General features: G+C 44.0%; 4 protein-coding genes and 1 long non-coding RNA gene across 6 annotated transcripts in view; 1 reads left to right on the forward strand and 4 right to left on the reverse strand.

Annotated features, from left to right (window-relative positions):
- LOC139609633 (protein NLRC3-like) overlaps window positions 1-23,934 on the reverse strand; it is a 90,522-nt gene that overhangs the window by 59,419 nt on the left and 7,169 nt on the right. The gene's annotated exons all lie outside the window — the stretch shown is intronic.
- The window catches only part of LOC139609617 (protein NLRC3-like), a 165,607-nt gene that overhangs the window by 26,208 nt on the left and 115,465 nt on the right, over window positions 1-23,934 (forward strand). The window lies entirely within an intron of this gene.
- LOC139609951 (stonustoxin subunit beta-like) lies at window positions 4,669-5,529 on the reverse strand. Its single transcript, XM_071465022.1, has 2 exons — window positions 5,448-5,529; window positions 4,669-5,350 (listed from the first exon to the last, which is right to left on the reverse strand). Exons 1-2 carry the CDS (start codon window positions 5,527-5,529, stop codon window positions 4,800-4,802), a joined length of 633 nt encoding a protein of 210 aa, XP_071321123.1. The 3' UTR covers window positions 4,669-4,799.
- On the reverse strand, window positions 8,086-9,414 carry LOC139609655 (uncharacterized). Its single transcript, XR_011685280.1, has 3 exons — window positions 9,057-9,414; window positions 8,797-8,959; window positions 8,086-8,576 (listed from the first exon to the last, which is right to left on the reverse strand). It is a non-coding gene; the product is annotated as an uncharacterized lncRNA (long non-coding RNA).
- Window positions 17,433-23,868, reverse strand: LOC139609952 (uncharacterized). Its single transcript, XM_071465023.1, has one exon. It carries the CDS (start codon window positions 23,866-23,868, stop codon window positions 18,127-18,129), a length of 5,742 nt encoding a protein of 1,913 aa, XP_071321124.1. The 3' UTR covers window positions 17,433-18,126.

The raw sequence follows: 23,934 nt of genomic DNA on the forward strand, positions 1-23,934 counted from the left end.
CAAAGAAGGAATTTCACAGTAAAATGACTTGAACTCTGAAGATTAGTTTGACTCAGACGTTGAAGCCTCATGTTCTTCAGCTGAACTTTACCAGATATTATTGTACAGGAGGAACATGTTGTTTTTATCCTCCATCTCTTCATTCAAGTTGTGTTGAGGAGGAACAATCACACAGACCAACAACTCTTTCACTGTGTATATGGACATGTGAGTGTTGTTTTCAGACAGGCTTGAAAAATGTTCATCTCTCCATTATAATGCTGAGTCAACAAGTGTCACTGATTCAATGGATCATTCATTAACTGGACTTTAAATCCTCCTTTATGGTCAATAATGTTTTTATATTGACTTCCTGTTTGATTCCTGGTTTTTAATCTGTCATTGTTTAGACATTTTACTTCTCTTTTATTCCATAAAGTTCCCAGTTTATTCCTAAATGACTGTATGTGTTGTTGTTGTGTGTTTGTTGTGAAGCTCTTGCTGTGTAAAATGAAGATCAGGGTCTGGGCCAGATATGACTCTGGACCTCTACTCCAACATGTAACAAAAGTCTCTTGAAAGTACTTAAAGGAGTCAAAAAGATGTTCAAAAAGGCACTGAAGACCTTCGGGGTTTGATGCTGTAGAGTTTATTCTTTGTGACAAGTCATAGACCCGAGCCTGTCCTGGACCAGACTGATGTCCAAACTGTTCTTCACATCCTTTTATCCCATAAAAAATCCTGCCCACTTTGCCTCCAAAAAGGCAACTTTGCCTGCCTTCTCAAAAAAGATGTTCCAGGTGCCTTGGAAATAATGGAGTCACAATCAGCCTTCTTGGCAGCTCTTTACCTTTTGTGACAGTTACTAATGGTGTCCAGCTACATCCTCAATCATCTTGCATGTTTGTTCTGTTGGTGTCATGTAACCTTAGTTTGAACCCCCTTAGCTGCCATCAGCTGACTCCCTTATCTTTGAAGGGGCTTCACTGCACCTTTTTAAAAAGAACCTCAATGCACTTGGGAAGACACTTATCATGTTTAATTACATCTGTAAGCCCAACTATTCCCCTAAGGTTGCTCCACCAATGCCCTAACGTTGCTCCACTGGCGCTCTAATGAGTAGCTGGTAGCTGGTATCATCAATCATCATGTTGGCATGCTCAGCCAACAAGCCATCGTTGGTGTTCTCTACCAAGAAGTCATTAGAGGTTTTATGCTCTGCCAAGAAGTCATTACAGTGGTACACTTAGCCAATGCTTAGCCAATGCTCTAACAGCCTGGTACATGATAACGAACCACACTGAGTACGCATAATAGGTGGTAATAGGTAATAGGTGTGAGTTTAACTCCTAGGTATTGACTAACTTAACTCAGTAAACAATAATATGATATAATATCAGAATAAACATCCTCTATGTGTTGTTGCCCCCCCCCCAGAAATGTTCCTCATTTTTCACTGTGAATTAAAAACACAGTGGAGAGACAGGCAGCAGAGCCCCTCCAATAGGCTGCAGCCTGCAGACCAGGGGGCATGGCAAGATCGGAGCGTGACGTAGCAATCGGACAAGTGGCTAGTGGAGGACATACCATTTTGGGTCAAAGGTCATTAGAAGAGAAATATGGAGGAAAAAGGATTAGTATGCCCGCCCTAATGTGTGAATGATTGCAGAGGTACTAGATATAATAGTGTTCAAAATAAGGACACTGGTATCAGACGGAATTGCAGGAGCTACAACATGGGAAGTATTAAACCAGCCACCAGTGGGCCGTGATCATTACCCTATAATAATTAAGATAGGAGTAGATATACACCAAGAGGAGGAGCTAAGGATTCCAAGATGGAAATTAAACCAAGCAAACTGGGAATTGTTTCGTGTGCTGAGTAAGAGAAGGTGTGAAGCTTTACTTAGAGAACACATCTCAGATGGGGACGAGTTTAACGGAAACTTAGTGGCAGCCAATATGCAGCAGCAAAGGAAACCATACCAAAGAGCACAGGAAGCTGAGGTGAGAAGAATGTTCCATGGTGGAATGAACATTGTAGGCAAGCAGTGAAAATGTGAAACAGCATTTAGGCAGTTGAAAAAACATCACTCACTAGAAACATTAATCCAGTATAAAAGATCTCAAGCAGCAGTTAGGAAAATTATAAGAGCAACCAAGCGTGCACACTGGAGGTGATACTGTGACACAATAGGGAGAGAGACACAGGTATCTGAGGTGTTCGGTATGGTCAGGAAAATGAGTGGCATTAGGAGGAATTCTTTAATACCGGTGTTGACAATAGGCAACAAAACAGCAATCAGCAGCATAGGGAAGTGTTTGTAGTCTGATATTATTTAACATCATGATTAATGATACTTTTGAGCAAATAAAAAATTCAGGAAATCTCTGTATGCTGATGATGGGGCCTTATGGGTAAGGGGGAGGAATCTAAAGTATATTCAGGGAAAACTCCAGGCAGCAGTTGGGATTGTGGAACAGTGGACAAATGAGTGGGGCTTCAAGTTATCTGTGGCAAAGACACAAGTGATATGTTTTGCCAGGCGTCATAAAACAGTATCACTGAAATTATATGGGCAAACACTTGAACAAGTCAGAATAATTAGATTTCTAGGTGTACTATTTGATGAGAAGTTAACCTGGAAACAGCACATTGATAAGATAAGGGACAAGTGGAAAAAGTTCAACAATCTCCTGAGATGTTTGTCTGGACAAGACTGGGGCACAACCAGAGCTTCTTTGTTGAAGATATACCAAGCCCTTATGAGAGCTACATTGGACTATGGCTGTATAGCTTATATGTCTGCAGCAGTGGGTCATCTTAAAAAGCTGGATGTGGAGCAGGCTCAAGGACTCAGAACATGTAATGGAGCATTTAAACCATCTCCTGTGGCAGCACTGCAAGTTGAAATGGGGGAAGAGCCATTAAGAATCAGGAGAGTGAAACTAATGCCGGCTTACTGGGTGAACTTACAAGGTCGTACTAACTCTCATCCTACTAAGACCATTCTGCAGGATTGTTGGGAGCACAATGAGTCAAACTTTATGAGTTTTGGATGGACAGGAAACACTAAAGCTGAAAGTGTAGATTTATGCAACATACAATACTGTCCAACAGTTACAGTCTCAGACATTCCTCCCTGCTTGTTTGTAATGCCAACCATGGACTTAAATATCCAAACACGCATGAAGAAATCTGAACATGCTGATAAATTATTAGTATTTACTGATGGTTCAAAAGACCCTGAGACTGGACGTACCAGAGCTGCAGGTTTTGTCCCACAACACAAGGTGGCAATTAAGAAAAGAATAACAGACCGTGGATCAGTTTTCACAGCAGAACTCCTGGCTATCCTATTTGCATTGCAGTGGCTTGAACTCAACAACCATAATAATGCACTGATTGCATCAGACAGTTGGGCAGCTCTTGCTAGTATCAAATCAATGAAATCATGCAGACCAGACATCATTTTAGAAATCCACAAGTCACTCAGATCACATACAATAGACATCAATATTCCATTAAGCAAAGCTGAAGGTAAATCAGTCATCAAGAAGCAAATGCAGGAAATATGGCAAGAGTACTGGAATATAGAGGACACTGGAAGACATCTGTAAAGTAATCATAAGCATGTAGGGAGAGAAAGAAGACGAGACAGAAACCGAGGAGAAGAGGCAGCCATTACCCATCTGAGGATAGGGCATACAGGACTCAGTTACACTCTGAATAAAATAGGCAAACACCTGGTAACTGTATGAACTGTATTCACCCTGAATCAGTCCAGCATGTCGTGATTGATTGCAGGGCACATGAAGGAAAGAGAAAACACCTCAGAGCAGCACTGAGGAGAGCTGGACTTAGTTTCACTCTGGGGAGTCTACTAGGAGGAGGAGCAGCAGGAATTTACTCTCACTTAATTAAGTACCTTAAAGAAACAGAGTTAATAGAAAGGTCCAGGATTGAAATTATTTTCTGTAGCAACATATGTGACCGAAGCTAACGGCAGCCTAGTTCACAGTGTGTGAATATGATTGAGTAACCGTGGCTTGATAACGTTATGTGGGCCAGTATGATCGTTACTTTCACATTTCATTTTCTCTGTTTTTAGAAGAAACCTCAGCCTCAGAAAGAAAGAGCTGCAGGACAAATCCTAAAAGTCTGCACTGGAGTCCCCAGCCTTCATTAGAGACTGTTGGTGGATGGATATAAATATAATATTTAGAAATATATATTATAATGGATGGGTAGAAAGATGAATATACTATAATACATTGATATTAATGCAAATATACTATGGGGTAATATAATAGATGGATAGGAATATAAAATATTAATAGGAAATTAAATCCTTTCTATATATGCATATGCAAATAGAACAACCAATGCAATAAAGACTGTATAATAATTCAATGTGTTCAACATGTTCTGTATGACCAGGTATGAGGGTGTAACTGGATCACTACACCACGCCCCTTGGGGGGTGTAACTGGATTGTCACGTCACGCCCCAATCACGCCCCAATCACGCTGCCACGCCCCCTGGTCTGCAGGCTGCAGCCTCAGAACTGATTAGTCCTGAGATTTACAGAAAGACCAAACATTCACAGTGATACTTTTATTGTGAAAGGGTAAATAAATGACAGATTATCAAAAATATATATATATTCTGTAATATTTGTAACATTTACAACAGTTCATAAACAAACTTGTTCAGTACATTAATCTGAAAACATGTTAGTGAGTGAAAGAGACATGTACAGACTGAACGATCTGTTCAACAGTGAGAGAGTTTCTCTAACAGGAGGAGACTCTCTCTACTACACTGAACACAGAGACACTGAGGAGCCAGACGACCAGAACCCAAACCCAGGACACAGAGGCTGAGTGAAGGTGGTGTTGAAGGTGTGGAGGTGGATCAGTGAGTCAGAGGAGACTCTGTAGAAGGACAGAGAGCCAGCAGGACAGTCCACATACACTGCTACTCTCCTCTGTCTGTTGGGGACAGAGGAGGAGGAGACGGAGGAGGAGATAGATGTTTCTCTCTTATTGTGACAGACAGAGTGAACTTGATCAGAGCAGTACAGTCTCCAGGACTGATGGTTCTCTCCAAACACACAGTCTTTTCTGTTTCCTCTCCTTCTGATTCCTCTGTAACTCACTGATATATAAACCCTTCCACTCCACTCCACCTCCCAGTAACAGCGACCAGTCAGACCAGTTCCACACAGCAGCTGAGGCCAGTGGTCAAATCTGTCTGGATGATCAGGATACGACTGATGCTCCTCCACGTGTGTCACCTTCCTGTTGTCGTCAGACAGTTGGAGCTTTGTGTTCACTGTGTTTGTGTCGAGTGTGAGTTCACAGGAATCTGATGGAGACAACGAGACACAACACAGTTGGAGTTATTGATCTGTTGTGACTGAGTCTTGTTTCGTTTTCATGAATCAAATGAAAAACACACTTACACTTCCTCAGACCTCGTCTCAACCACTGGACTCCACCAGGCTCCACCCTGAAAGAGGGAGGGGGCACATTCACATTCAGCATGCAAACATAGATATTACACTGCTTTTAAAGACAGATGGTTTATTACTCTCTTCAGATGTAGGCTTGTATGTATGGATGTACAGTCACCACAGAGAAAAAGGTAGTGGAGCCTTTATCTTGTCATTATACAGAGAAAATATTTCATTATTTGTGAAGACACACAATCCTTAAAGCTTCCTTCCTGTATGTTGAGTTTAGAGTCTTTCACAGTTTCACAGTCTGTGATATGTTAGATGAATAAATCTGACAGATGTTCACATGTCAGGGAAGAGACTAAACCAGAGACAGTCAGAAACACATGTTGGAGAGGATCAAACAGCAGGAGGCTCAAACTGCTGGAAATTCTTCTTCTGTATCTTATCAAAATGAAGACTGTGAGACTACTTGGTTACTGTGAGCAAATGAGTTCAACAGTAATGACCTGCTGCTCAAACCTCTGCTAACAAAGGGGAGCTGTGAATTTAGTGTGCAGGTACTCTTTCTTTGTATCGCAGCGCCTGTCCCACTGAGGTTAAATACATGTGAACGACTACTTACAACTACATTTAGGAAAACATCTTGACCATCAGTAGGTGAATAATAATAATAATAATGATAATAATAATCAGATGAAAAATGTCCACAGACTCCACATAAAGTAATTTTCAGAGTCTAGAAACGACTGTTTAACAAAATCCTACACAGTTTGGATGAATATTCGCTAATGCAAATCAGGTTTTACATGGTCATCAGTGAAACAGGTTGATGAATCCTGACCTGAGAATTTCCAGTGAACACTGTGGACTTGCGACGGCAGCAGACAGCAGCCTCACTCCTGAATCCTGCAGGTTGTTGTTACTCCGGTCCAGCTCTCTCAGACTAGAGGACTGGGAGCTGAGGACTGAGGACAGAGCTTCACAGCTTCTCTCTGAGAGCTCACAGCCACTCAGGCTGAAGAGACAATAATGAAGAAGAGGACAAACAATATCTGTGTTAAAAGGAACAAAAACCTCAGTTTTCTTCACAGTTCCCAACAAACTAACAGCACTGCATTTCACAACTGGGCAAAACATTAAACACATATTTTTTTCTGTGGATCACAGATCTGCCCCTGTCCACATGAAGTGCCCTCGGGCAAAAACCTGACCTCACCGGTTCCTTGCATAAGTAGGTCCCTGCCATCAGTGAGTTTGAATAGATGAATGAGAGGCAACATGTAAAGTGCCTTTGGTACAAGTGCTATATAAATACAGGGAGGTCCACCAGGGGAGCATCTGCAGGGGTCATGGTGGAGATAATCACGTCCTGGGCCCAGAGCTGGGTGCGATACTGAGGCAGGTCAGGCCACTAATGTTGTATAGAGCGAAGCAGCACAACCACAAGACAGAAGCAACATGGTGAGAGGAGGAGAGCTGCTCTTCAAACATGACGCCCAGGTTTCATGGTTGGGGTAAGTTGAAGAGGTGATTTTGATATCGACATTGTGATGGAGAAAGTGGCCATGATGAGTAGGAGTTCAGTCTAAGAGAGGTTGAGCTGAGGCTGAACGACAGACATTAATCTTGAATTCACTTATTCCTCCTGACAGCAACATTCAAAGACATCCAGGTGACAGTGACGCTGACATTACATCCACATCTCTTAAGGATGTAGTAATTATGTATGAAGTTTCTCAGTCGACTTTAGATTCAGTCCAGAAATGTGTTTCTCCAGAGAACGTCAGAGAAAATTACTGACAGAGGCAGAAACTACAGTGATTCCACAGATAAAGGCAGGTCATCAAATAAAACTGTGCAAATTATTATTATGAACCAGTGGTATTAGTATTATTAATTAGTTCATTTGTCCATTTGTCTTTCAAGTTATTACTTTTTATTGGTTGATAAAACATACAACATGTTTTGTCATAGTTCTCATTACCTATTATTTAGTTGTAGTCCTGAAAAAAAAGGTTGTCAGTGAATGATTTAGCTTTCACTGGCGTCATTAACACTGACATGTAATTATCCAAACCACATCACAAATCATCATCAGTGAATTTATCTAACTGAACCAGAGTTCATATATGTGTGCTCTACAGAATATAAAGTTGAAGATGACAAATGGACTGACACATTTAAAAATGTGAAAAATCATGAGAGAAGCTGTTTAAAGTGTACGGCCCTCCCTGATGCAGACTGACAATGAAAAATGAACATGAGGACATGTAAGTGTTAAAAGGAACAAAAATCTCAGTTTGCTCTCCAGCTCGAAGCAAACTAACAGCAAATGCAGAGCAGCTGATCATTCAGAATTTACATTGTTAGTGCTGACATTTTAAGTTGTAATGTAATTGTACTTTGTCTTCATGTATTTTGATTTCTCACTACATGTACAGAAAAAAATGGCCTGTGTTCAAATGTGCGTTCCACATGAGATGGTCAGTGAGCCAGTGCCACAACCTTCAGTGTAGTTTTTACAGCAGTGACATCCAGCTGTTCATGTCTTCTCATCCAAAGTCCACCCTTCCACCATCTTCCCTCTCTGATTGTCTACTGGAAATGATCTCCTGGTTGTCCTCTAACTTTCTGAAACTCAGCAGTGATACAGCTGAGGTTCTCCTCGTTAGTACCAAAACTACCTTAGCCAAACTTGACAGTTTATCTCTAGTTATTGACAATGTCACTGCATATGCCTTCTATTTGATATCCTCTGACATCCAGAAATGAAACAGCTTAAGCTTTGAATACATTTCAGGTGTTTGTAAATCTATTGGATACTGTTGTTTATCCATAATGGGACATGTATATCATGTTTTTCTTTTCCTGTGACTGACCTTCATTGCCTTTGATCGTCTTTAAAATCCACTTTGCCACATGCATAGCATGTTGAGTAGTGTACATGTTGACCATCAAGTTCACTGTTTGCGGTCTGCTTGCATCCTCCAGATAGCACCTTTTGATGGCAGGGAAACCATCGGGTAACTCAGCATCCTGCAGGTCCCACTGGAAGAGTTCCAGTTCTTTAGCTCCCAAATCCTGCAAAGCTTCCAGCAGCTGCTCCTTCACAGACGCCTCCATCTTTTCTCCCTGGTAGCATCAGAGGATTTTTACAGCTCAATAACACACTCTTTAACCTAGAATAAAAATCTCAGATGATCATATTACATGCTCTGATATGTTTGTTTGCTGCACTGAGCTGATGTTGATGTTGAAGGGATGAAAGATTGTAAAATGCATCCACAGATCAGTAAAAAACCTTTGTCATCAGTGACTGTCGACCTGGTGAACAATTATCAATGAATCTTACAGATCTGTGAGATTAAACTGAGCCAACTGCAGCCACCTGCTCTCCAACTTCATCCAGGACAAATTCAAGTCCCACATCGGTCTGACTCACAGCAGTGACGGCCGACAGCAGACAGAGACTGAGACTCAGTCTTCATCCTGCTCCTCAGACGTCGCAGCGTCGGCTGTGGGTTTGATGAGAGAACAGCTGAGACACTTCACAACAAGTTTGTGGTGTGTGGGTTTAAAAGTGATTTAACAGGTACAGCTCAGTTCACTCACCTGGTTTGGTGATTCTCAGTTGAATTGGGTGTTTAGGCATCTCAGCTAAATTTATTTTTACAGCTTTTAGACGTCGAGCTCATGTGTGATCTTATTTAACAAACAGCATTTCTTTGCAAAAGAAGAGTCAAACCTGTCATATGGTTTTATGGTTCTGGGCCTTGTTTTGTTTTTTTTTTAATCTTATTAAAGAAAAATTCAGGATTATGTCAATATACTGACATGAATCATTTCAAATGCTTGTCTCTGAGTCAGACCAGAACACCACCAGTTATCAAGTGTTTTTCCCCATCAGCTCCAGCTCTTGCAACAGGAAGTGGAGGACTCCATTTCCACTGACTGAGCCCTGTCAAAGGAAAGTTTCTGTTACAGACAAAGTCATTTTATGTTATCAGCTGCATTTAGTAGAGTCTTTGGTTTGAGACGGCATTTATCATTTTTAATGAAACTAGCTGCAGCTGATTGTTTCACACACAGAAACTGGGACTGAATTTATTTCACCTAAAACTATAAAAACTACATGACAACATTCAGTCATTTCACCAACACGGAAAGTTAAACTGTGGCTGACAGGTATTTTCTCCTTTATTTGGTTCATCATTTGATGACTGTTACTTTTCTGCTGATCAAATAACTGGTTCAACTCTGAGTTACTTATTTTTTCATAATACTTAATAAATAATCATTCTGAATGTTAATTTGTGTGTAAATTCCTAATAACTGCCTCCAAAGTTTCCTTCTGTGACTCTAACTACAGACATGAGTTACCAGGGAAACAGAGACAGGGTCCAGCTGCTCCTCCTCTCATTCATTTCTTCAGCTGAGTTACTGAGTCCTATAGTCAAAGGACAAACATGATGTGGTTCGTCTTTAACCACATCAGCCCTGAAGAGTAAACGTCACATGCAGCTGTTCTCCAGCGGCTGTCCGGCCGAGCTCAGGCCGCCTTTAGTGGGCTCGGACAGCGTGAGAGCAGCGGGGCATGTCCGCCTCCTCCACAGGCTGATTCAGCCATGACAGTTGCCTTCAGTCATCAGCATGTGGAGCAACACAGTGATAACGACTCTGTGTTTCACTGCTGACCATCAAACCTCTCTGCTTCTGCTCTCATTCCACCGCTTCTACCGGGAACATGGACCCGACATGGCGGACAGAGTTAAAGCTGCTCCAGACTTTACTGTTACTGAGTCATAATAACACGATAACTTCCACTGTTTCTGCTGGAACTCAGGTCATTACAGGTGCTAACGACTCAAACATTAAGAAAACTCCTCACATCACCTTCAGGAGGAGAAAATAATCATCATTCAGCCACTGTATGTTTTTATACTTTGTGTTGGAAGTGTAATCCCCTAATTATGTTTTGGTTCTTTTAGGAGCGGGGCACCTGTGGTGGGGGGCTGGTGTCCTCCTCTGGTGGTGGAGCCCTCTTCCTGTGTGCTGTGTCTTGAGTCTCCTGGTATTGACTTCACTTGTGTGGGTGTGTGTGCACGTGTGCTTTGGGGTGACTTCTCCTGGGATCCTGTTTCCGTGGGCCTACCCTGCCACTAGTGAGCCCCCAGCTCCAGTTATATTCATTTACCCTGCCACTGAGTGATTGTGTTTTAATGATGATCCTTATGTTGATATATTGTTAATAAATATTATTGATGGATGGAACCATGTCTCTTGCCTTTTTGAAATATTTGGTATCAATTGAGGGTTCACAATTCCTTGGGTGAAATTCCCAGGGTGCCGTTGTCGGATTAAAGTATTTTACTGTTGGTGTCCTTTAAAGTAACCAGCCGTTGTAATGCATAAAACCTAGAGGTGTGTGAGTGTGTGTCCTCCCCCCTCACTTGCCACATATACAATGACATTTTACTAAATTCATAGAATGAATTTAATAAAAAAAGAAAACGTGCATTTCATTTTTCATAGCCAGTATTTTATGTATTCAGAATTCTTTATCCCTCAATTTACCATCCTCCTCCTTCCCACTATCTTTTGTCAGTGGAGGAAAGTCAGTAAATACTATGAAATTATTTTAATAATACACAATATTTCCAAGGACAATAATAAGAAGAAGAATAAGAATATAACATCGATCTTTGTACAGTAACAGTGTTCAGTCCGTGTCCCTCAGTGACCACAGGTCTGACTCACAATCAGTAAAAACCAAACAAAAACTCTCCTCTGGTTTTGGTGAGAAACATCAGTAGAGTGTGAATCATTTTCTCCTTTCACACAGTCCATCAGTCTGGCTGTATCGTTTAACGAGGGTGAACAGTCCATAGCTGATCATCAGACTGTCATTATGTTTTATAGATCTGGAGGTTTCCTCCTGCAGCACTGGCTCCCTCCTGAATGTCCAAGAATCTCATCCTCTGCCTCCTGTTCCTGGGCTCCGTCATCTACAGACACATTACAGTACATTCAGTTCACTCTCTGGAATCACAGCCACGTGTCAAAGGTCACAGTGAGGAAAAACTCTGCAGGTGAGTTTGCTTTTATCGGTCTGTCAGGAAAAGTACTTCAAACAGCAGAACCAGAAGAGCTTCCAAGAACTAGGGCTGGTTCTCATAGTTGATTGTGGGTTTCACTAAGGTCAGACTTTAACCTGTCTACTGAACCTTTTCTCTCTCCTCACTCTCTTTATTTTTATTGTAGAATAATTTTTTCTCATTTTTAGTTGATGCTTTCACTAATAGAAATGACAAACATCACTAACAGCAGACTGCGTATTCATTTCATGCAGGGATGGGGTCTGACAGCTGTTTCATTTCATCAGACATTTACTTATATCTCCCCCCCACAGGTGAAACACCTGGTCTCCAGTGTCTCCTCGTCCTCCTGTTTTTTGCTCCTCAGGTTGGCAAATGTGTCAACGACAATGCAGATTGATGACGATGATGATGGTGATGAAGTACAACAACAGATGGTACACCACCTGTGCTGGAACACACACACACACACACACACACACACACACACACACACACACACACTACAGTAAAGCATTAAATCGTTCACAGCTCAGTTATAAACATTAATAAGAAAAATATTTGGGTTGCCAGGTTGTGCTGGTGATTATCCTCCTCCTCCTGTAACACCTTGATCATGCAGACTCCATTATTAACAGTTTGACCTCTGACCTTCAGGACCTTCAGTGTCTCGGTGCAGCCGGTCTGTTTTGGTTCCCATCATTCTGTTAACACCTGATATTTCAGATTTGTGCTGTGAAGCTCCACATTGTGTTGACTGACAGAACTTGGTGTTACGGTTTCACTGATCTGTCACTGTCTGTTTAAATCTCTATGGACCGAGTCCCCGACAAAAACCATGTCAACTAAACTGTCCCACTGCAGGGTCCATCCAGCGTTCACACTCCACCTGTTTGGTTATGGACTCTGGTGTGTTTGTGTGTGTTGTGCTCTCAGCTGACACCACCTGAAAACGATGACTGACCTCAGGACTGTGATTAAACAGCTCTGAAATCCATCTGGTAACGTAAACCGTCAGGGAAGAGATCCAATGACTGATCTGGAAGCCTCACAGTTCTGAAGTTAAACAGACACAGTAACTGTCCTGCTGGAGCCTGTTTCTTCCTGTCTCCACCTATGTGCCTCACCTTCCTGTTCCAGTCCTTTCATACGACACTGATAAGAACTTTGAGCTCTTTGTGACCTGCTGAGTCTTCTGCCACTGGAGTCCGTCCACTTCAAGCTTCATCATGAGCTGTGTTCAGAGATGCTCCTCTTGTAAGTGGCTGTCTGAACCTCTGTCATCACTGAGCTGCTTCACCACAGAGCTGCTGCTCACTGGATGGTTTCTGTTCCTGCAGGAGATCAGCAGCTGCTCAGCTCTTCAACCCACCAACAGTCAGAGTCACTGAGCTCTGTTTGGTCAGGAGGCAGGAGAGGAAGTGATTGGCTCAAGGGAATCACCACCAGCCAATCAGCAACAAGTTGTCAGTGTGGGTGCAGACCATGAAGTTTCAGAGCAATTCCACTTTATTGATATAACATATAGATAACATACATAAAATATGTCCTACAAACACTTTGGCCAAAGTGATTCACACAGGATTAAAACAACACAACAACAAAAAACACTGAAAAGACATCTAAAAGAAAGGGAGTGGAAGAGCTTAGTGATCTGCATGGAACATAAAACCAAAGAAAATCTCATGTCACAACTTTACAGTCGTTTCTGAAAGGTACAGAGAATCACAACAGTCTAAACAGGTAGTGATAAAAGTGTGAGTGAGGATTCTGAGTGACTTTGGAAACATTTCTTATTTCTTCCTCTAAAGATCTGAGGCTAAAGTGATCCCAAATATGTGATTAGTGTTTTCATTTGTTTGCTGAGACCAAACACAAAGTGTAGATTTTCTGTCGCTGCTTTTAAAAGGTTTTTACACATCCATGTGTTAATGTTAGTGAGACAGGTGATGAGAGAGAGAGCAGTGCAATGGAGTCATTTGGGGAAACAGAGATGTACAATTGTGTATCATCAGCGTACAGATGGGCCCAATATGGTGATGGTTGATACTGTTTCCCAATGGGAGCAAATATAGTGAGAACAGGATTGGGCCATGAATGGTTCCTTGAGGAACACCATATTCAGTACTGTGGGTCCCCTGAGAATATTCACCATTCCTACGGCTGTTTCATTAAATAAGAATAATTCAGACTAAAACACGGTCAGAGACCGGCTCATTTCTCATTTACCACTTTGATTACAGCACTCTCTGTGCTGTGGGTTGCTGAATAACCAGATTGGAACTTTTCTAAAATGTTACTGGTTAAATGTGAGTGGTTGATTAAAAACAATTTTCTCTCAAAGAAATGTGTCTGGAATTATTTAACTGGCAGTCGTCCAGATTGATCATCGACCTTTTAAAAGCAGTAGGTTTCCTGAGTTCAGAGGACTTTATTAGTCTTGTTGTTCCTTAGGAGAGAGTAAGGTGGCAGATTGGTTGACATCATAGCTGGGAGCCCATGACAGTTTGTGTGTTAATATTTGCTCTGCTGGCTCTAACAGAAATGTTTTCTTTTAAAACTGTGCTGAGATTTTCTCAGTTGAAAGTTGAGTTAGACTGAGAGCAGGTGGTGGATTAAAAAGATTATCAACTGTAGAAAAGAAAACTGTGGGTACTTTTGGTTTTCTGAATTAATCGTCTCTCTTTCCTGACGACGTAACTGTTAATTAAAACCCTATGTTTAAAAATATACAAGTGAACATGTGATTTGCTTTTCCTCTGTCCTCTCTCAGCTTTTCAACAGCGTCTTTTTCCGTGGTGATTTGATTTGTGGTGTTTTTTGATCAGGAGAAACTGAGTCTAAAGAGAATCTTAAATTATCATTGGAAGCAACAACGTCATTGAATAAGTCAGCAATGAGTCAAACTAATCTTCAGAGTTCAAGTCATTTTACTGTATAATTCCCTCTTTGTGAAGCTCAACAAGGAAACTGTTCAGAGCTGAACTTCAGGAGCATTAAAGGCCTCATGCTGTGCACTTTTCTCTGGGTTTATTTACCTGCTGATATCCCTAACAAGATGTATCATTGGTTTTGAGTACCTGTGATCTGCTTAATATCGTTCATACTGCCTCTTTCTGTTGCCTCTTTCTGGAGCTCCAGCAGTCACAGGTCATTTGGCCAATCAGAAGAGAGAATGAGAACCTCTCCTCTGATTGGCTGACTGTTTTTGAGTGGCATTTGGTTGGGCCAATCACAGGCAAGTAACTGAAACCTAAGCTGCATTCATGAAAATTCACCTGCGATGGATGGCATAAGACCATATATGTTTGAACCAGACTCGGATCCGGAGGCAGAGACGGTGCTGTGTGCGTGTGTGACGGCAGAGAGGGAGAGGGAGGGGGGGGCTAGTATCGCTACTTTTTTCCCCCTTTTATTCAGTCATATCTGGATACTACGTTTTAGTGTCGCTACTTTTTTCAGTGTATCGACAACCTGACTTCACGGTTGCCAGCTATATGGTTAACGGAAGACCATTAAAAAAACCGTAGTAATGAACAAAGCTGTGTGAGGGTGACATTTGTATTTTCTTGAATTAACGTTTGTGAAGGCATTAACGGTGATCCAGTTAACGGCTACAGTGAACAGCGATTTAATTAACGGCAACAATTATAAAAGGCACAGATGAAAATCATTAACTGCCGAACATTTTACCATCTTCAGACGGAGTTTACTTACTGGTTGCGGAGCAGAAGTCCGCCCAGACAATGTGGGGACTGCAGTGTCTGCAATGAGCAGTTTCTTGGCGAATCCAGCGTTGTATTTAGCCAAGTTGGTGAATGACTCCGCTGTGAAATGTGCCGAAAAAACTTGCAGATTTGGACTGAAATCCTGCTCAACTCGACCAAAAATAAAAAGAAGCCACTGGTCTCTGACGACTTTGGCTTTTGGCAGACTGTGCAGGGACACATCGCCCTCCTTGCATCCCTTAATAGTGCAACACCGTTTCTTTGACATCTCGCTGTGCAGTGATTCACTCACACCTGGAACCTGCAGTGGAGGAGGGCCAACAGGTCGCAGTGGGCGGAGTTACCTTGTGAGTGACGTCACACAAAGGAGGAAGTGCTATCTGCTCGTCTTAAAGAGACAGTTCCTACATATGGGCGTTTCTCCGTTTATGACCAGTTTGATGCATGGGGCAGTATATACATGGCCCAGAGACCTCCCAAAGCATGATAAAATAACCAAAATCACATTTTTCATGCCATGGGGCCTTTAAGTCCAGAGACACTGATGATGCTGTGTCTCTGGACAGTGGAGCTGTTCTCAGATCAGTTCAGACTGCAGCACTGAGAGTCATCTCCACTTCTTCTGATTCCTCTGTCAGTCACTGCTGGATCAAGCTCTCCTCTCCACTCTCACCACAAACATCTGTGTAGAGAAGAAGAAAGCAGAGGAGATGAATCAGTGTTTACAGAGACTCACTTCATCAGTCAGTGATGCAGCAGGGACTTCAGTCCTGTTCAGACCAGATGTGCAGCAGCTGCTTCCTCTCAGCTCTCATGTTAACGTGTTGGAGTGAACACACTGAGCTGGAAGCTCACAGACCTGCAGAGACGTTCAGCATCAAGTCTGTTCACTCTGCACATTTCACTCAGTCCACAGTGGAAACAAAGTGCTGAGTCAGCAACAGGTCAGTGATGGATTCACTCCTGTTACCTGTCAGCTGATGTCACTTTAAACACAGAGTCTGTGTGTGTTGATCAACATGTGAGCTGCTTCTGAAACATCACCTGACTGAACATGGAGGCTGTCACTAAGAGCCAGGGACTGTCAGGCTCCATCACACTGATCTCAGAGCTGTGACACAGATGAAACTGATCAGCTGTTTAGTGTTGAAACCAGAGAACAAACAGTCTCAGATCAGATTGGACAGTTTGATGAATGAGGACACTGTCTCTGTCCATCTGTGAGGTTGTCAGCTGGAATCAGCTTTATTTCCTGTACACATCAACACAACAACAATAGTCGTCTTCACATCAACTCACACACATGATCACAACAAGCTTCTGGCTGCTCTGATTGGCTGACTGTTGTCTCTCTCTCTGTCTTTCTGTCCAATCCTGAAGCCTGTCCCCGTTCTCCTCTCACAGCTTCACTGAGGAAAGCAGCCACTGAGGAGGTTGGAGGTTCACAGGAAACACTGGATCTTTGCTCTGATACTAACTGTGTTTAGTACAATACTGCTGAGAGCAGCATGGACTGACTCCGCCCCTCTACTGACCTCAGAGTCTCCAGTCTACAGTCTGGACTCTCCACGAGACCACGGAGATCCTTCAGGGCTGAATCCTGCAGGTGGCTGAGTCTCAGGTCCAGTTCTCTCAGATGGGAGGGGTTGGACTTCAGAGCTGAGCCCAGAGAAGAACAGCTGATCTCTGACAAACTGCAGTTCTCCAATCTGAATAAAGAATCAAAGATGTAGATCAATGATTGATAATCAATCAGATTTGTCCTGATCAATGATCTTTGTCTAAAATGAGTAGAGTGACTTTGTCCTTCTGTTATTGTGGATCATCATCATGTCAGTACAACACAACATTGTCAACACAACAGTTGTGTGTGTTGTGTTACAGATGAAAACACACACACACAGTTTGATCAAACAGACATTAGTCCTGACACTTCACTGAAATCTACTGAAAAAAAGAAGATTGTTTCTTCACTTTCTTTGGACAAATATTAGTTGTGAGGACCTTGTGTATGTTGTTGTGATAAAAATGAATTGACTTGAACAACTAACACTGGACATTTTCTCCAGTGGATTTAGAAAACATGAGTCCTCTGACTGAGAGAAATACGAGTGTGTGAGCTGTGAAGGTTGAACTGAAGTTCTTCTGCCCTCAGCTAAGAGCTTTAGCCTATGTAGCGAGCTAAACATATGGCTTCAGTAACCACTCGTGGAGCATTATTCAGTTTACTGATCCATTTTACTTGTAAAACTGTGACAAAAGAAATAGAATAAACAACGTTCAGTTTCAGTGTAAAAACATACATTCACACTTATTTCCGTGTGTAAAATAACCAACCTGAGGTCTTAACATTAGCAATACATCGTATTTTGAATAGCAACCACAATGGTAAATGATAACATCAGCTTTACTGAGTGAATGGCGTACCGCCTTCAGTAACACGAAACGCAAAATGAAAGAGCTAGTACACATTCCTGATTAAGTATATTTGACTTAACTTACAGATTATGCCTTTGACAAGCGCAAAAGGTGAGGAAAATGTCAGACTCGACCGAGGAGCGACATGTTTGAGGACTCTGCTGCACTTTCTAACTCCCGCTCAACACACTTCCTGCTTCCAACATATGTCACCAGAGGGCAGTGTAGGATTGACAACAAACTCAAAATCACTAGATTCTCTTAAAGGCACGGTAACCAGATTAGCTGTAGACTGAAATAGTTTGAATCTGTTACAAAATAAACCTCAAATGCCTAATAAACAAATAAAACAAAACTGAGAGACAGAATACTCCCCGTCTGACATCAGCAGGATGTCATACTGACCCACACCCACTGTTTCCAAAGGATATGAGGAGTCTTTCAGGCGTGATTCCCCGGCACGAGCAGGATGACCTCACTGATAGGTCTCAAGTACAGTCTCTGTTCGCCGTTGCGGGTTATCTTGACCTGGATCTTCCTTACCCTTTCATCCTGGCTAGAAAAAGTCTTTACAACAACACCAAGAGGCCAGTCGTTCCTGTGCTCTTGCCCCTCCTTGAGCAGGACGACGTCTCCTATTTGTAGGTTGGGTTTAGGTGTTCTCCACTTGCGACGAGGTTGTAGTCCACTGAGGAATTCCCTCTTCCATCGTCCCCAGAAGACATTGGCCAGATACTGTACACGTCTCCATTGCGCTCTGAACAGATCACGGTCATCGAAGTGACCTGGGATGACAGGAGGCGTGGCTGATTTCTGCGTGAGCAGCATGGCAGGAGTGAGAATCTCAGGATGCTCCGGGTCAGTGGAAACCGTTGTAAGCGGCCTTGCATTAACAATAGCAGTCACTTCCGACATGAACGTCACCAGCACTTCATGTGTGAGCTTGGCCTTTCCATGCTGCAGCAGCATTGCATCTAGAATCCGCCGACTGATGCCGATCATGCGCTCCCATGATCCAGCCATGTGGGAGGCGTGTGGGGGATTAAAATGCCACTCACAACCACTGTTTCCAAGATAAGTGTTGATTTTGCCATTGTGACAGCCCCTTTTTTCAATTTGAAGTTCTCTGCAAGCACTCACAAAATTTGTACCACAGTCTGATCTGAGCAGCTTGGCAGCACCTCTAATGGCGAAGAAACGCCGCAGCGCATTAATGAATGACGAAGTGTCCATTGACTCCATTACTTCAATGTGGATGGCACGAGTACTCATACATGTGAAGATTACCGCCCATCTCTTGGCTTCTGCCTGACCTGCACGCGTTTTTCTGACTGTGACGGGCCAAGGGCCAAAAACATCTAGGCCGACACATGTAAAAGGAGGGTCTGTGCACATTCTGTCTTCTGGCAGGTCTGACATGATCTGTTCTTGTTGTTTGCCTCTTAATCTGCGACATGTAACACAGTTAAAGACAACACTGCTGACGGCTCTTTTCCCACCCACTATCCAGAAACCCGCAGCTCTGATAGCACCTTCAGAGAAGTGTCTGCCCTGGTGGCGTACTTGTGAATGAAAGTGTCTGATTATGAGCTGAGTGACGTGGTGTTTACTGGGGAGGAGTATGGGGTGTGTTTCGTCTGCTGTGAGTTGAGCCTTTGTCAGCCGACCTCCAACATGGAGGACCATGTTAGTGTCCATGACTGGGTTCAGTTTGCTAAGTGGGCTTTGTTTGGGGACAGACTCACCACGTTCCACATGCCTGATGTCATCTGCATACACGTCACTTTGCACTGCACGAATGATGATGGCTTTTGCCTGCTGGAGCTGTTCTTCAGTGATGTTCTTGTCACACTTGTGCCATCCATGGCATCTGCTCTCAGTGGCAGCCTTAAAACATGCGACGATGTGGAGCAGCCTGGCGATGGTATTTAACAGACGACTCCAGCTGGAGAATCTTTCAAACCTTGCAGCTCCGAGCGTGCCTTTTGACAGGGAGGTAGCACAGGATACAACCTCTGGACGCAGTTCAGTGTCATGTTCAGGGTTAATGAGGTCAAAGGGCACTTCCTGTGTTTGACCTTGGCTTGAGTCAGTAAGGAAGGGAGGCCCGCTGAGCCATGTAGAGTGGGAAAGATGCTCAGCAGGCAGTCCACGTGTGGCGTGGTCAGCTGGGTTTAAATGTGTGGGCACATAATGCCATTGGTGAGCCTGTGTGGAGCGCCTGATGCGTTCTACACGATTATGTACATACACATAAAAGCGTCTCTTGTCATTGAAAATGTAGCCGAGCACTACTTTAGAATCTGTGTAGAAGTTTACTCCATCGAATGTACAGTCGAGCTCTTCTTGGACCATGTCTGCTACTTCGACAGCCAGCACTGCGGCACACAGCTCTAACCTGGGAATGGTGATGTCTGGTTTTGGAGCTAGCCTGGCTTTTCCGAGGAGAAAGCCCCCGTCACTGTGTCCATCAGCAGTGGTGAGTTTCAGGTAGGCGACAGCCCCCACTGCTTTTGTGGATGCATCACAAAACACATGCATTTCTTTACTCTGTGCTTTGGACAGTGAGATGGATGTATACATACGGGAGATTTTGAGCTGTCCCAGGTGCTTTAGAGAGTCTCTCCATTTCTGCCACTTGTTCTGTTGCTCCTTAGGCAGTGGAGTATCCCATTCACTGATGTCTTTGGAGATCTCTCTCAAGATGGAGCGTCCTTCAATGCTGACTGGCACGGCGAACCCAAGCGGGTCGTACAAACTGTTGATGACTGATAACATGCCACGCTTGGTGAAGGGCTTGTCATTGATCTCCACTCGAAACGAGAACTTGTCTGTGGACAAGTTCCAGCCCAGTCCGAGGCTGTGTTGCATGGGCGGGGCATGCTGTCCAAGCTCAAGTCCCTGCAGACCTGTGGCAAGATCCTCACCCGGGAAGGCACTGGTGACTGCAGGACTGTTGGACGATATCTTGTGGAGACGGATGTTGGACTGAGCCAGCATTTTTTGTGCTCTGATGAGGATGTCGATTGCCTCGTCCTCAGAGGCGAATGACTTTAGCCCGTCATCTACATAAAAATGGTGCTCAACGAATTTCCTCACATCACTGCCGTACTCACTCTCTCCCTCCACAGCGGTTCTCTTGAGTCCATAAATGGCGACTGAGGGAGATGGACAGTTTCCAAACACGTGAACTGTCATTCGAAACTCTTCCACTTCTCCATCCAAGTCGTGATCTCGGAACCAGAGAAAGCGCAGGTAATCACGATGGTCCTCCCTGACCATAAAGTTATGAAACATCTGCTCCACATCAGCCATCACAGCGTATGGTTCACCTCTGAAACGGAGAAGCGCACCTACAAGACTGTTGTTAAGATCTGGGCCTTTAAGCAGCACTTGATTAAGAGACACATTTCCACACTGGGCACTTGAATCGAATACAATCCTGATTTTACCTGGCTTTCGTGGGTGGTAAATACCAAAGCTTGGGAGATACCAACATTCTTGGTGGGGTTTAAGAGGAGGGGCCTTTTCTGCGTGTCCTTTGCTGAATGTCTTTTTCATAAACTCCACGAAATGCTCTTTCATTTCCGGCTTTCTCTTTAGTGTCTTGCGTAGAGACATGAGGCGGGCGAGTGCCTGCTCTCTATTGTTAGGCAAGCGGAGTCGAGGATGACGAAACGGGAGGGGAGCCACCCAGTTATTTGCCTCATCTTTAACAAACCCATGGTGCATAACATTCAGGAACGACTCATCTTCTGCAGAGAGTGCCAGTTTGTCATCATCTGCTGTTTGTTTAAAGATGTGTTTGCTCAGTTCATCTTTGGGTTGCATGCTCTCAAAAAGGGGTTTGTCTTCCGTGAACTTTACCTTTGTGTAGATTCTGTTTTCACAGGGGGAGAGGAAACTGGGCCGGCCGTTATCAAGTATGTTTGTCTTGTAGGAGTTCACTGTGGGTCTGTGGGCTCCTGAGAGGCAGACATCTCCAATAATTACCCACCCAAGATCGAGCTGTTGGGCGTAAGGAGCTTCGTTTGGGCCGTTTATCTGGCGGCGAACCTTGTGAGCCTGAATCACATCTCTGCCCAGCAGGAGAAGAATGTCAGCTGATGGATCAAGTGGCGGCATTTGTATGGCTACGTGAGAGAGGTGAGCATGTGCGGCTGCAGCTTCAGGGGTGGGTATCTCACCTCTGTTGTCCGGGATCTGGTTACATTCAGTGAGAATGGGTAGTGCTATTGACACTTTTCTGTTTATGCCCTCGATGGCAAAGCCATGAGCTCTGCGCCCTTGTGTGTTCACTGTTCCTGAGCATGTTTTCATTGTGTATGGGAGGGCCTCACCATGCAGGTTGAACATGTCAAAAAAGCGAGACCGAGCTAATGACACATTACTCTGATCATCTAAGATCGCGTACATTTTCCTTTTCTCATTGGGGGCTGAGCAGGGGTACACATTCACCAGGCAAATTTTAGAACATGACTTTCCCTGTAGTCCTTGTCCACATACCTCAGTGCAGCTAGATGTGGTCACTGTGAGGCTTGGGGTATCTGGCTCCCCGCCATGGGCCAATGGTAGGGTGTCAGGGCCTGTATCGGTCCATGGGGGTGGCCCAGCATGCATGGCGGAAGTGTGTGAATCACTTTTGCACTCCACACAGTGAATAACAGCTTTACAGTTTTTAGCCCTGTGTTCTGTTGATGAGAGGCACTTGTAGCAGATTGACAGCTCCTTAAGCAGACCTCTCCTCTCATCCAATGTCTTCATTCTGAATCCTCTACATTTGGCGAGAGAATGTGGTTTCTTGTGTACTGGACACTGTTTATTGGGGTCGAGAGGGGGAGCTTTTGGTTCATTGTTAGCTGCACCAACCTGTGTTTTGTTCGTTGTGACGGGAACTTTGAACCGTGATTGTCTCACTGGAGTCCTTTCTGCTTTCATGTGTGCAGGGCCGCAGCTTTGCAGGATGAAGCTGGGGTCTGTTCTCATTTCAGCGTGGTTGTTGACAAACTGGACGAAATAGGAGAAAGGTGGGTAGTGAGTTTTGTGATCCTTTTTATATCTTGACCCTACTTTGACCCACGCCTCCTGCAGGCCACCAGGGAGCTTTTCCACAATAGGGTTTATTCCTCTTGAAGTGTCGAGAAAGCTGAGGCCTGGTAGATACCTTTCATCTTTTGCAGCCTCAAGCTCTTGGAGAAGGTCTGCAAGCTCTTGCAGGAGGTGACTGTCTTTATAGCCAACTTTGGGAAAACTTTCCAGGCGACTGAACAGCGAAGCCTCGATTGCTTCTGGTGAGCCATAATTTTTGTCGAGCCTTTGCCATAAACGTTCAAGACCTGCTTTGGGGTTGCTAACATGAACGGCTCTAATCCTCAGAGCATGTTGGAGGGACTCACCACTCAGCCATTTGGTAAGTAGATCAAGCTCTTCGCAGCACTTCAAGTTCAAATCTCCAGTGGCGTTGTGAAACATAGATTTCCACGCTACATAGGTCTCTGGCCTGTTATCAAACACTGTGAGTCCTGCTGTCAGGAGGTCACGACGTGCGAGGAGCACAGCGAGGTCTGATACATCAGTTTGTTGGCGCAAAGATGGAGATGGGACAGTATATGCTCCAATGCAGCTGGGGGAATGGAATGGCGGTGGCTTGGGTTGTCTGATAGGTTGATAGCTGGGCGTGTACTCACATGCATGTGTCATAGCTGTTGGTCCGCTTGGCTCGACATTGTTGGTGTTGTTTATGTGCCACTTTTGTTCTTTATCAGGCTTTGTCTCGTCTTCCATATTAGCATCATTATGAAAGTGAGTGTTTACATATTCTTGAGTGCGTCTGGCAGCCATGGCTGTTGTAGCAGGAACCTCTGGCGGCTCTTCCAACACTGTTTGGTCCGAAACTGCAGCCTCAAGGACCCTTGCTGCTGCGAGCGCTGCTTTAGCCTCTCCCTCTTGCTTCAGGGCGTTCATAGTAGCTACCAGCCGAGTCTTTTCCATCTCGATGCGTGCCGTTTCGACCTCCATGTCTATTTGGCGCTTGGCGTACTCTGCTCTGGTGCTGGCGGCTTCAGCGTCGGCTCGTGCTTTTGCTGCAGCAAGGCTGGCTGATGACCGGCGTGATGAAGCTGAGCTGCACTTTGATCTGACTTCTAGCTGGGAGAGCGGTGGGGTGTCTCCGTGGTTAGACATGTTTGCTTTCACCGGCGTGGGGAGTCTCAGGACCCCGACGATGCGCTTGATGTGTAGATAATCTTT

This window comes from Trachinotus anak, unplaced genomic scaffold, assembly GCF_046630095.1.
Source record: "Trachinotus anak isolate AG129_WGS33_773 ecotype Australia unplaced genomic scaffold, CSIRO_AGI_Tana_v1 ptg000026l, whole genome shotgun sequence".
NCBI classification, from domain to species: domain Eukaryota; kingdom Metazoa; phylum Chordata; class Actinopteri; order Carangiformes; family Carangidae; genus Trachinotus; species Trachinotus anak.